General features: G+C 36.4%; 1 protein-coding gene and 1 pseudogene across 1 annotated transcript in view; one reads left to right on the forward strand and one right to left on the reverse strand.

The window, feature by feature from the left end:
- ATRNL1 (attractin like 1) overlaps positions 1–13,782 on the forward strand; it is a 766,939-nt gene that overhangs the window by 59,477 nt on the left and 693,680 nt on the right. Inside the window, exon 8 of the mRNA XM_061162736.1 lies at positions 2,059–2,314. Within this exon, the coding sequence (XP_061018719.1) occupies positions 2,059–2,314 (256 nt within the window). The remainder of the gene's footprint in view (positions 1–2,058; positions 2,315–13,782) is intronic.
- LOC133070767 (enhancer of rudimentary homolog) lies at positions 5,618–6,053 on the reverse strand (annotated as a pseudogene).

Consider the following 13,782-nt stretch of genomic DNA (forward strand, 5'->3'; position numbering starts at 1 on the left):
CCAATTTATATGTTTTTTCTTTTCTTGTCTGTGCTTTTGGTATCATTTCCAGTTTTGTATGAAGGTTCCAATGTCTACACATCTTTGCCAACACTAGTTACTGTCTTTTTGATTATAGTCATCCTAATGGGTATGAAGTGGTATTTTATGTTTGATTTGCCTTTTGCTGTTGACTACAAATGTTAGTAGTCATGTGATTTTTTTGGGTATTTGTATTTTTTTTGAAGAAATATCTGTTTAAGTTCTTTGCCCATTTTAACATCATTGAGGTGTCAGAGTTCTTTATATGTTCTAGATACAGGTCCCTTATCAGGTACATGATTTGCAAATATTTCTTCCCGTTCTGTGAACTCTTACTTTCTTGGTGGTGTCTTTTGAAGCAGAGAAGTTTTGAACTTTGATGAAATCCAATATATATACTTTTTCTTTGTTGCTTGTGATTTTTGTGTCATATCTAAGAATATGTTGTCAAATCCTAGGTCATGCATATTTAGCTTGTGTTTTCTCTAAATGTTCTATAGTTTTTTCAGCTTTTACTTTTAGGTCTTTGATCCATTTTGAGTTGTTTTGGATGTTCTGTGCAGTAAGGATTTAGGTTCAGTTTTCTGCATGTAACTATCTTCTTTTCTTAGCATCATTTGTTGAGGGGACTAGTCTTTCCTCATCGAATGGGCTTGGCACTTTTGTCAAATATCAGTTAGCTGTAAGGATATGGATTTTTTTCCTGGACTCTCAGTTATGTTGATTTATGTGTTTATTTTTTTTCCAGTAGTTTGCTATCTTGATTACTTTTGCTTTGTAGAAAGTTTTAATGTTGAAAAGTGTTAATCCTCCAATTTTATTCTTCTTTTTCAAGGTTGTTTAAATATTCTGTATCTCTTGCAATTCTGTATGATTTTTTGGAATCAACTTGTCAGTTTCTACAGATCTGAAATTTGAACTGAGATTGCATTGAATCTGTAGATCAGTTTGGAGAATACTGCAATCTCAACAATATTAAGTCTTCTGATCCAGGAACACAGGATGTCTTTGTATTAATTTAGATTTTTCAGTTGTTTGTAGCTTTCACAGTATAAATTTGGAGTTTCCTTTGTTAAATTATTCCTAGTTATTTTATTCTTTTTGATGCTTTGTAAATTGAATTGTTTACTTAAGTTTCATTTTTAGATTGTTCACTGCAAGTGTATAGAAATATAAATTGATTTTTTGGACATTGATCTTTTATTCTGCAGTGTTGCTGAAGTCAGTAACTCTAATTTTTTATTTCTTAAGATTCTCTATATACAAATTCCTATCATCTACAAATAGAAATATTTTACTCTTCTTTTCCAATCTGGATGCCTTTATTCAGTTGTTGCATTTTTGCTCAGACTAAAAATCTTGAGTACAGTGTTGAATATAAGTGGCAAAAAGCAGGCATCTTTATAACTGACCGTGGTGAAACATCCAGCCTTTTATCGTTAAATACAATATTAGCTTTGCGTTTTTCTTAGGTGCTCTTTATTAGGTTGAAGAAATTCTTTTCTCGTTCTAGGTTATTGAAATAGTAATGATTTATATATCATTCATTTCAATCACATATGATTTAATCACATATGATTTTTATAATTTATAAGTGCTGTAAAGTATTCTCTAAAGCCATGAGAAGTGGTAATAAAAATGTACTCCACATAATATACACAAAAGTGTCTACTTTTCTGGTGAACAATGCTTGATGGAAATGGTGAATGAGACTAGCACAAGGCGGTACAAATAGATGGTAAAATTCAGATGTAACAACTAGGGACTTAACAACTAGGATGGTTAATTAGCCATATAATATGTATTAAAACACCTTAAAGTAACTTTTTGAAAGTATGGCTTTCCCCCCTTCTTGTAATTAAAAGAATTAATCATCATTGCTCATGTGTTCCCATTTGACTTTTTACACATAAGAACTATGTCTTATGCATGTTGTGAGCAATTACTAAAATTTAATGTTTAAACATAGTCTTTAATTCATGTATCTTGATAAGATATAAATATGTTGTGTATTAACATATGTTTTTTAATTTACAGGAAAACATCTTTATGTATGGAGGCAGAATTGAAACAAGTGATGGCAATGTCACGGATGAATTGTGGGTGTTTAACATACACAGTCAGTCGTGGAGTACAAAAACTCCCACTGTGCTTGGACACGGTCAGCAGTATGCTGTGGAGGGACATTCTGCACACATTATGGAGTTGGATAGTAGAGATGTTGTCATGATCATAATATTTGGATATTCTGCAATATATGGTTATACAAGCAGCATTCAGGAATACCATATCTGTGAGTTACTTTGAACATCTAGCTATACTCTATTTTTTTATTGGTTGAGAATATTTTTATCTTTAATAGATATTAATTTGAATTTATCAAAATGATTAGTTATTTGAAATTAGAATTACAATCCAATAATTAGTATTTTTTTAATATAAACTTGTAAATTTTGTGTTAGATATTGCACTATAATATGTATCTTCTTAGCTAAATGTGTGGAAATGTTACATTATAGACACATTTTCTAAGGATTGAGAATGTGTATTTTTAAATATGAGAAGTTCCAATAGATGGTGCTATTTCTTTGGATTTTACTTATGAATTGAGAGCTAAAATTAACCCAGTTATCTTTACTATGCATTCCATGACTTCAGGATTTTTCATTTTTCAGGGCTTTGTTCCTAATCTTATTGCAGTATCTCTGTGTATGTATTACTCTTCTAAAGTAAGCTTCCCAAGGATCGTCTTTTGGCTTCTGTGAAAGATGATATCTGGTGTGTGAAGGTGACTGGGACAATCATATATGACTTTCTCTACTATACTGTTAAATATTCTAATTTATTTTCCTGGTACTTTCTTTCTTTGAATTCTTTATGACTTTTCAAAGAGTTGTAAGCTTTTTTCCCCCCCTTAATTTGTCTACAATTATGTATATACTATGGTTGCTATTTAGATTCAAGAACATACTCCATTTCTAGTTCTGACCAGAATTATGAACTCAAGGTTCTGGCCCTTTTGTGTGTAGATAACTGTATTCAATTATTTAGAGTCCTTGTGCAGTCTCAGTGAGAAGACTCATTTGCAGATCACTGTTAGCAGCAACAGGAGAGAGCTTGTGTGTGCAGGAGAGGACTCCCTCCTGAATACTCCAGTTTCCCCTGCAGTCCTTTTTAGTGATCCCTTCTTTTTCATCTCAAAGTACAGCTGGGCTAGAATTGATATAAATATCCTCTTTACCTCTTATTGCCATTTCCTGTTTTTACTCCATCCTCCCTGAAATCACTCAGCTTTGAATCTTATGTCATCAGACTGTACCACACTATTACTTCTTCTTCCACTCCTCTGTCGTTCCTTTGGTCACTGCGCTTAATTCCTGGAAGAATATAGCCTCTGGCTCACTGTCTGTGTCCCACATACGTTAGTCAGGTGTATTAACATCCAATTAAATACTACTGGCCTCTCAACTTTTTTGATCTCTCTTCCAAAGATCTTGCCTTCCATTCTGTGGTACCCTTGACTCTGTGTACCTGCAGTGAATCCTGTAATTTCCACTTCAGATATCTTACTCTTCAAGTGCTACTGATGTTTCCAGCTTACTTCCAAAGAGGATCCAGACTGGCAGTTCTTCACCCTTACCTCCGTAGTCCATTGAGCCTCCTGGCAAGTTTTCAGTCTCCCCGCTGCCCTCTTTGTACTTCTCACTTACCAGGTTTTAAGTTCATAATCCCCACTCTCTCTACAGCTCTGTTTCATACATTTTCCTCTCCTTTAAAACTTCCAACAGTTCACTCCTCATCATTACTCTCAGTTGACGACTTTATTTTACTGAGAAAATAGAGGAACTCTAAAGAGACTTCTGGTGAGAGGAACATTTTGGATGTAATCGTTAATAAGAAATGCTACATTAAAAAAGCCTGTGTACATGCCTTATTGTCAGAAACACTCATGCCCGCGATGAAGCAGATGTGGGTGAGTCATGCTCATTTTTCACATGGGCCCCAGAGTTGTTTAAGCAAGAGTTACAGATTTTCTATGTAAAAAAAGTTGTTTTTTAAATTTTGTTTTGAATTTTTGTTTTTTTTATAGTGTTCAGGGAATATTGTGGGTATTATTTCTCCTTTTTGTAATTTATTCACATTTTCTTTGGAATCCAGTTTTCATAATTGTTCCACAGATAGTTGAAAAGGAGGTAAATCCTATTATATCAAGATATAACATAGGTTGTTTTTGTTGTTCAGTCACTCAGTTGTTTTCGACTTTTTGCAGCCCCATGGACTGCAGCACACCAGGCTTCCTTGTCTTTCATTATCTCCCAGAATTTTGGTCAGATTCACGTCCATTGAGTGAATGAGGCCGTCCAACCATCTCATCCTCTGTCGTCCCCTTCTCCTCCTGCCTTCAATCTTTCCCAGTTTCAGGGTCTTTTCTAATGAATTGGCTATTTGCATCAGGTAGCCAGAGTTTTAGAACTTCAGCCTCAGCATAAGTCCTTCCAATGAATATTCGGGATTGACTTCCTTTAGGATTAACTGGTTTGTTCTCCTTGCAGTCCAAGGGACTCTCAAGAGGATTCTCCAGCTCCACAGTTCAAATCATCAATTCTTTAGTGCTCAGCCTTCTTGATGGTCCAACTCTCACATCTGTACATGACTACTAGAAAAACCATAGCTTTGACTATACGGACCTTTGTTGGCAAAGTTATGTCTTTGCTTTTGAATATGCTGTCTAGGTTTGTCAGAACTTTTCTTCCAAGGAGCAAGCATCTTTTAATTTCGTGGCTGCAGTCACCATTCACAGTGATTTTGGAGCCCAAGAAAATAAAGTCTGTCTAAAATCTACTTTACTGCTCCTGGTTAGGTCTTCTCTTCCTTACTTATGATTTTTTATATTAACTTGATCTATCATGCTCTGAAAGTTAATAAAAGTATAAAAATACTAGTTTATTTTTGCTTTTATCTTCTTATATATTCTTGAATTTATGCTTTGTAGGATTTGCTATCATGGATATTCATAACTACTAAATCTTTATTGTGAATTGTGTCTTTTAATAGTATAAGGTGCTTTGTTTGTTTATTGTTTTCTGATCTGATTTCTACCTTGTCTATTATTAATATTATGGCTCTTGAATTTTGGGGGACGGCAAGTTGGTCTTTTCTTGGTGTATTTTTGCCCATTTCTTTATTGTTAACCATTCAGAATCACTTTGTTTTAAATGTATCTCTTGTATACAAGAGAAAGTTGGATTTTGTCTTGTGATCCCATCTGGTTTTTGTACATTTTTTGTGTTTTGTTGTCCTTTTTTTTTTTTTTAATAACTAAAGAACATTTATTTGTTTTTCACCAAGACTTTTATCTTGAGGACGTAACTAAACTGCGCCTCCACTCCCCACCCCATTTCGAAGAAGGATTAGTACAGTGGATGTTATAAAGCAGGTATGAACAGTTTGAGGGACTGGAACCAACGTTAACTGACAAAAACCAACTTCCATCTAAATCATCATAAAAATGTTTCAGTAAAAATAAAAGGGGGGAGGTAGGGGGGCAAAGGGGTTTTCAGATTGAACAAGATCATCACATTTTATCTATATTCAATTCTGGCTAGGGTATACCAAAATGGAAACAGGATAACTATAATACAAAACTTCCACTACAGCACACTGCACACATCTGTGTTCCAAGCCCACCCCCGTTCCCCTAATGCTTCCAAACTCAACTATTTCCCAGCCTGTTGGGCCTGTCGACGAAGGAGCATGTAGATCTTCTCTTTAATCCAATCTTTGTTATGAGGCTGGTATGTCTGGGTATCAGCTTGGGAAACAAGGCAGCTGAGGTCTGCCAGGTCGTCAATAAAATCAAATAACTGACTGATATCATATGTGATAGAGGGGCTATTGGGACTCATTCTCTTCAGATGGTCTTCATACATTTTACAAACACCTTCCTTGCACTCATTCACAGATTCACAGTCAGCGTAAGTTCTGCCTTCTGGCCTCTTGGTAGGCTATACCAGCAAGATGGTGTGAGACATCACGCCAAAGTCTCCCCCTGCAGCCAAAGCTGATTCCGCCACCGCACACGAGCTTATCCGCAACCTGTTGTCTTTTTTTTTATTATAGCTTTTCTCATGTTGAGGGAGAGTGGGCCCATTTTTTGTGGGAATGAGAGGGGTAATTTTTGAGATCTGCCATTAGGTTTCTCCCATGTTCCTTGTTCCTTGTCTTCCTTTCTGCATTCTTGCAGGTTTCTCTATCTGGTTCTCTTAGTTTCATTGACTTTTTGTACATTCACATCTGATTTAGAGTTGTTGAGTTTATTTTCATTCCCAGTTTCTCTGGAAATTTAATTTCCTTTTCTTTCACTTCCCCCACTTCATGTTTTCCTTATTTTGTATGTCTTGGGGAGAACAGGAAGATTCAGGATTAAACCATCATCATGCTTTTGAATTTGAACCATAATGTGATGACTTTTGAAATTTTAAGATGAATACTTAATTAAGTTGACTGTTAACCAGAACTTTTACTCTTTGGTCAACTTCCAATTTACAGGCTACTGTTTTCTGCTAATTTAATTGGTTTTGTTTTGTTTTGAACACATTTGACATTATTATAAGTATTTAATGCAAGGGGTCACAATCTTTTCCATAAAGGGACAGGTAGTAACCATTTTAGGCTTTGTGGCCCACATGGTCTTTGTCAAAACCAATCAACTCTGCTGTTATAACATGAAAAGGAGCGATAGACATCAACAGATGGGCGAGGCTTTGTTCTAGACTTAGCCTTGGGTCTTAGCCTGCCTACCCCTGCTCTAGAGAGAGAGTGTGTGGACTTCTAGGGGCCTAGCAACCCAGGTCCAAAGTAAATTAAAGTTTTGGCCCGTGGGTTTTTTTTTTTCTTGAGTTTGTTTGCAGGATGAATTTATGCCCCAAAGTGACATGATATCTAGTCTATAACCAAACTAGTTTTTTCTTCTGTGTAGAGCCTAAACTGAAATAGATTTTTTTTCTGTTTGCCTCTGCAGAAAAGATTTTAAAACCTCACCTTTCATTAATAGTTAAAACCCTTTATGGATCCTAACTTTATATAGAAGTTCTGTGATGCAATAACTGCATGTGTTTACCTGTGTGTCTGTTAGTTGCTCAGTCATGTCTGACTCTTTGCGACCCCATGGACTGTAGCCCACCAGGCTCCTCTGTCCATGGGATTCTCTAGGCAAGAATACCGGAGTGGGTTGCCATTCCTTCTCCAGGGTGAATTTACCTGTAGTATTGACCAGTAAAACCAATTCTGTAGGCCACCTGCTTGGCACATGCCTTCCCCACCCCATCTGCCATCTGAATATAGTTCACAATTCACAGAATGCATTTTGCTTTTTACATATTTCCCTTTATTGAAGGATAGGCCTGAGACATGGTGTTGGCTATACTTCCACAGACGTTAGGAAGGCACAACAAATTTGTTCTAATCTCAAATATTAATATAGATTGTTATTTGTTTTTATTTGGAATAATTTGATTATAGAAGGTCAGTTGTAGTTTTGGTAAATTTAAAAGTATTGAGGGTTTTTTTTGGCTTATTCTATAGTCAGAATATTATTTCTGTCAATGAGTAAATTTATCAAAAGGATAAATTTTTTATTTGATTTTTGTCCTATTATTTGTATTATTTGTCAGGCACCTTTATGAATGTAGTATAAGATAAAAATGGGAAGAATACATGATTTATGAGTTTTATAGGGATAGTAAACTAATTTTGAGTAGTTTTAAAATTCTGTAAATTATTTAGGTACAAAGTAAAGTTCATCGTTTTCTAAAATTATATCTTAATAATAAAATTAGCATATTAATGTTCAGTTCAGTTCAATTCAGTTGCTCAGTCGTGTCTGACTCTTTGCGACCCCATGAACCACAGCATGCCAGGCCTCCCTGTCAATCACCAACTCCTGGAGTCCACCCAAACCCATGTCCATTGAGTCGGTGATGCCACCCAACCATCTTCTCCCCTATTGTCCCCTTCTCCTCCTGCCCTCAATCTTTCCCAGCATCAGGGTCTTTTCAGATGAGTCAGCTCTTCGCATCAGGTGGCCAAAGTATTGGAGTTTCAGCTTCAACATCAGTCCTTCCAATGAACACCAGGACTGATTACCTTTAGGATGGATTGGTTGGATCTCCTTGCAGTCCAAGGGACTCTCAATATTAATATTACTTTACTCCTAAAACATTTTGAATTTGTAGCTTATTGTTAAAAGATGTGATGTCAAAAAAATAATCTGTAAGTACTTCCACTTTTAAAAATGCTTAGAAAAGAATACAAAACAATAGGTGTATATAGTTTAAAGACTGTCAGAATAGCTAACAGATACCATAGACATAGCTTGTGTATACCATAGACAAGTTCTACTTCAGGTAATGATATGAAGTTAAGTAAGGTTGCTCTGAACATAAGTAAAGAGATAATTTATTATCTTAGTTATAAATGAATGCTTATCTCTATGGGCAGAGTTAAAAACATTTTCCCCTCTATTCTTAGTGGTAATTACTATACTGTGATGTGACTTAGGCTGTCTTTTCTTGGCAGTTTTTGATGGCATTAGCTACCCAAATGTAGATTGGGTTTACTTTGATTATCCTTACTTTTTTAAAGCTTCTAGATAACAAAGAAAAAAAGTGTTTTTTTAAAAAATTAAATAGGGGATATCTCTTCAGCCAGCATTGCAGTGAGGGTAGCTGAAAAGAAAGCTGAAGTTACAGCATAGTCATCCACGAAAACAGGGCATTTTACTAGATAAAAATTTACTCTGAAATATACTCAAAGGATGGTCTTAACCATTATGTAGAAATTTAAAAAAAAGATCAAAAACTTTCAATTAGCATACTCCAAGTGACCACTTACTCAATTTCTAATAATACTGCAGATAATTCTGAAGTATCTTTGGCTCTGTGATTAGTACTATGCATCTTCTCTGAGATTTTTGTAATATGATTTAGAACAAAGGAACTATCTGGTTAACTTACCTCTAATTATCTTAATTTGAACATTACTTTTGAAAAATATCTGAAAGACTGCAGAATATCTTTTAGTTCTTGAGACTGTAGTTAAAAGTCTTAGGTACAGTCATTGGTATTTCTGAGTTTTAGAGTATCTGCTCTGCTGGAGCACCTTCAAATATTGTGTCAACTTTGTAGCTTATTGAAGCTCAATTTTTGTTCCACTTGGTTCCAGAGATATGCAGTAAGGCTTCTCAGCAAAGGATACACCAGGTGTTTGTCCTTCTCTTTGTAGAACTTATTTCTAACAGGAATATACAGACAGTAAAACATAAACATAATAGGTAGGCTTATATATGAGCCCACCAGGCTCCTCAGTCCATGGAATTTCCCCAACAAGAATACTAGAATGGATTGCCATTTCCTTCTCCAGGGAATCTTCCGGACCCAGGGATTGAACCGCATCTCTTACATCTTCTGCAATTGGCAGGCAGGTTTTTTTTACTACTGAACCACCAGGGTAGCCCCTTATGATGTATTACAAAGTAGTTATTCTTAGAGTTTGGATGTAGAGTCTGAGGAAAAATGGTGAGTCAGGGATGATTCTAGAGTTTTCGGCATGAGCCGCTGGAAAGGTGAAGTTGCCATTGACTGACATGTAGGAGTCTCTGAAGCAGGTTTGAGGTGAAGGTGGTTTGAATGTCAGGAGTTCAGCGTGGACATGTTTTATGTGAGATATCCATTAGACGTTAAAGTGAAATCTTCAAGTAGTCAGTTGGCTATTTGGAGTTCCAGAGAGAGATCTGGGCTGGAGATGTAAATCTGAGAGTTCTTGGCATTTGAATGGCATGTAAAGCCATGAAACTGGATCAGATCACTAAGGAAGTGGGTTTAGATAGAAAGGAGAAAATGATTGAGCCTTAGGTTGTTCCAATAATAAGAGGTAAGGGAGAAGAAGGAAATAAGCAAGAAAGAGTACAGTGAGCTAAAAGCTAAGTGATGAAAGATTATTAAACAGGAGAGTAATCAACTGTGCCAAATGCTGCTCTGCTGATGGGTCAGGTAGAATAATTACAAAGGCCTGACCAGTAAACTTAGTACTGTGCAAATCTTTGGTGATCTTGACAAGAGCAGTTTTAGTGTAGTGGTGGGGTTAAAAGCCTGGCTGAATTGGATTTAAAACTGAATGAGAGGAGTGGAATCTGATACAGTGGGCAAAGCCAGCTCTTTCAAGGAAATTTGCTTGTGAAGAAGAGCAAAGAAATTTAGCGGCAGGAAATGTAGGATGCTTTAAAAACTGGGTTTTCACAGAAGCAGACCATGAAATAAGAATTCAGGTGAATTTTACTTGGAAGGTGCAGGTATCACTCAAGGGATTTGAGAAGTGATGCAGGTGTGAGAAGGCCCCCATTAAAGGGTCTGTTAGTAAGGCATGTACCAGTGGCGATGGAGCTTAGTTGCCCAGGCTTTTAAATCAGCATATACTATTTGAATTCTATGGGCTATCTCTATAAAGTCAATCGATTCTTTATCCGAGGATTTGTTTCGTTGAGTGTGGCTTGATTTATATTAAAATGTGTGCAGATAACATAACAGAATGTAACAACAGAATTCTTAATACGGTAATAGTGTGTGTGGAGCACACGTGAATAGATCTGGTGGAGAAATTTTTTATCAGAATACCCTAGAGTAAAACTTCTAAAAATAATTGGTTATCAAGGGGTTGGGAGTGACAGTAACCAATAAGCTTCATGCAAAAAATTATTAGAAATTAACAGGAGTATGTATAATGAGAAAATTAGCTTGCAGTAAACGCTCCATAAACTTTGGTTTAAGTAACAAAGTGGAGGTGGCCTTTATAATTGCATAATGATGAAAGACTCTCTGTGTTCCACAGTTGTACTTCTGCCTTTTTCATTTTCTGGAAATGGTTTAATTATCCTCTAAATTTGTGCATCTCTTTGTTTATAAATGAATATGATACATATACTGCTTTTTTAAAAAGGTATTCTTATTGTAAGAAGTTAATTTTGGAGTAGAATCCTGCTGTATACCTCTTGGTATATGTACTTCTAGTAAAGTGCAATGTTTTCAGGAATATTCCTTAAAAGTGAATCTATACTTTTCCTGAATGTTTTAAAAAGTGTATTAGCCAAATTATTTCAGTTATGAACTTTATTCTTTTTTTATGGTGATTCATATTGTACTGGATTTGATGTTCTCCATTTGTCACTCCAGATCGATCCTCATCATTTCATTCTGCTCCCGTGCCCTCCAGCTTTCAGTTGGGATCAGAAGGTAGGAGATGGGTGAGGTTAAGGTGTTTTTCTCCTCTCCCTCCCTCCCTGCTGGATCTTCCTGGTTTAATTGTGTTGTCCTGCTGAAGCCTGCACTGTCAGATGTTCTTCCCCATAGCAATTGCTCTTTTGAGTTCTAGAATGTTCTTCCTCTTGCTTTTTTCATGTGACAGGAGAGTAAAGGCTTGCTGCTGTGATAGAATTTTACCCTGGTTGTACTTCTGCAGGGCTTTCCTGGTGGCTCAGACAGGGTCAGGAAGATCCTCTGGAGAAGGGAATGGCTACCCACTCCCATATTCTTGCCTAGAGAATCCCGTGGACAGAGGAGCCTGGTGGGCTACTGTCCATAGGGTCACAAAGAGTTGGGCACGACTGTGCGACCAACTCTGTCACTTTCACATACTTCTGTAAATAATCTTTTTATTAGACTCTATGTGTGTGTCTGAACACGCGCGCACACTCAGTCTCTTCAATCATGTCCAATTCTGTGACCCTGTGGACTGTTGCCCGCCAGGCTCCTGTGTCCCTGGGATTCTCTAGGCAAGAATACTGGAGTGGGTTGCCATGCCCTCCTCCAGGGGATCTTCCCCACCCAGGGATTGAACCCATGTTTCCTGTGTCTCCTGCATTGCAGATGGACTCTTTACCACTGAGCCTCTGGGGAAGCCCTATTAGACTCTTCACAGTTAGTCATTTTGAGCATGTTGTGTTTTCTGTCCAGCCGCTGACTGACTGCACCTACTGTTCATTCTTAGAGATTCAAATGTAACTTTTAACCTAAATGGAACTTGGTGTGTACTGAGGTATTAGGATCCTGGAAGTTGGGAGAATGAAGTGTTTTGTGAGAGGACTTCACACTTGGTTAATGGAGAAAAATGTCAAAAGAAATATAAACTTTTGAAAGAGGGTGGAGCTAGGTCCTTTAGTCCATTTCTACTACTACTGTTCTTGAATTTTTAAATTTTAGTGTGGCTATCTGTGGCATTTTAGTTTCTCTTATTGTTAAAGATTGATATATTTGCTTAACAGTTTTCAAGAGCATTAACTATTCTAACTTTTAAAATAAGCAGCATTCTTAGCTGCCAATTTATTACTTTTTAATTACTGAAAAACAAACATTTGTTGAATATTCTTTTAAGTTTTCTTCTTATGTTTACTCTGACTCAACTTTATTTGGTTATTATGTCATCAAAATACAAGTAAGTAGTCATGTCTTGCTAGCAAAATCACCCTTAAAAGTACATACCTGATAAGAGGATATTTATTTTTTTTTTAAATAACAATTTGTTGTGTTCTTTTAAGTTTTCTATTTATAATAGTTCATGTTCATATTTTTTTTATTTAAAAACAAGTTTTCTGCTTTCCATTAGTGAAATCCAGAATTTCTTAAAATGCACTTTTTTTTATTTTAAAAAGAGAGCTTTATCACATATACATGTATGCTTATATGGGATATCATTTTGCTTATTTATATTTTAATTTTTATAAAGCAGAAATAATATTTTACGCAGTTTTCTGTGGTTTTATTTTATTTCTTTCACCAGTGTATTCCCAGGATTAATTCATGTTGTTTTGTATTCCTATAGTTAACTTTTTTGATGTCTTTCATTGTCTGACTCTTCTGTGATTTGCCTATCCATTCTCCTGTTTATAAACTTTTGGATTGGGTGTCCAGTAAAATTTACCCACAGCAGCAATTTTGAGACATTTTGGTAAAAATACTATATTTTTAAAGATAATGAAAGAAAATTCCTAGGCTCTTTAGGCAGAAAGATGAACTATCGTACAAGGGCAAGAGATTAGATTAACAGCTTGAAACTTATGGCAGCCATGGAACAAATATTTCAAGAAATTTAAGGAAAGAAAATATAAGCTAAAGGTTTTTCAGTTCAGTCAGTTCAGTCGCTCAGTTGTGTCCGACTCTGCGACCCCATGGACTGCAGCACACCAGGCATCCCTGTCCATCACCAACTCCCAGAGTTTATTCAGACTCATGTTCATTGAGTCAGTGATGCTATCCAGCCATCTCATCCTCTGTCATCCCCATCTCCTCCTTCCTTCAATCTTTCCCAGCATCAGGGTCTTTTCCAATGAGTCAGTTCTTTGTATCAGGTGGCCAAAGTATTGGAGTTTCAGCTTCAGCATGAGTCCTTCCAATGAATATTCAGGACTGATTTCCTTTAGGATGGACTGGTTGGATCTCCTTGCCCTCCAAGGGACTCTCAAGAGTCTTCTCCAATACCACAGTTGAAAAGCATCAATTCTTTGGTGCTCCACTTTCTTTCTAGTACAACTCTCACGTCCATACATGACTACTGGAAAAACCATATCCTTGACTCAATGGCTCTTTGCTGGCAAAGTAATGTCTCTGCTTTTTAATATGCTGTCTAGGTTGGTCATAGCTTTTCTTCCAAGGAATAAGCGTCTTTTAATTTCATGGCTGCAGTCACCATCTGCAGTGATTTTGGAGCCCCCCC

The sequence above is a fragment of the Dama dama genome, chromosome 15 (genome assembly GCF_033118175.1).
Source record: "Dama dama isolate Ldn47 chromosome 15, ASM3311817v1, whole genome shotgun sequence".
NCBI lineage: Eukaryota > Metazoa > Chordata > Mammalia > Artiodactyla > Cervidae > Dama > Dama dama.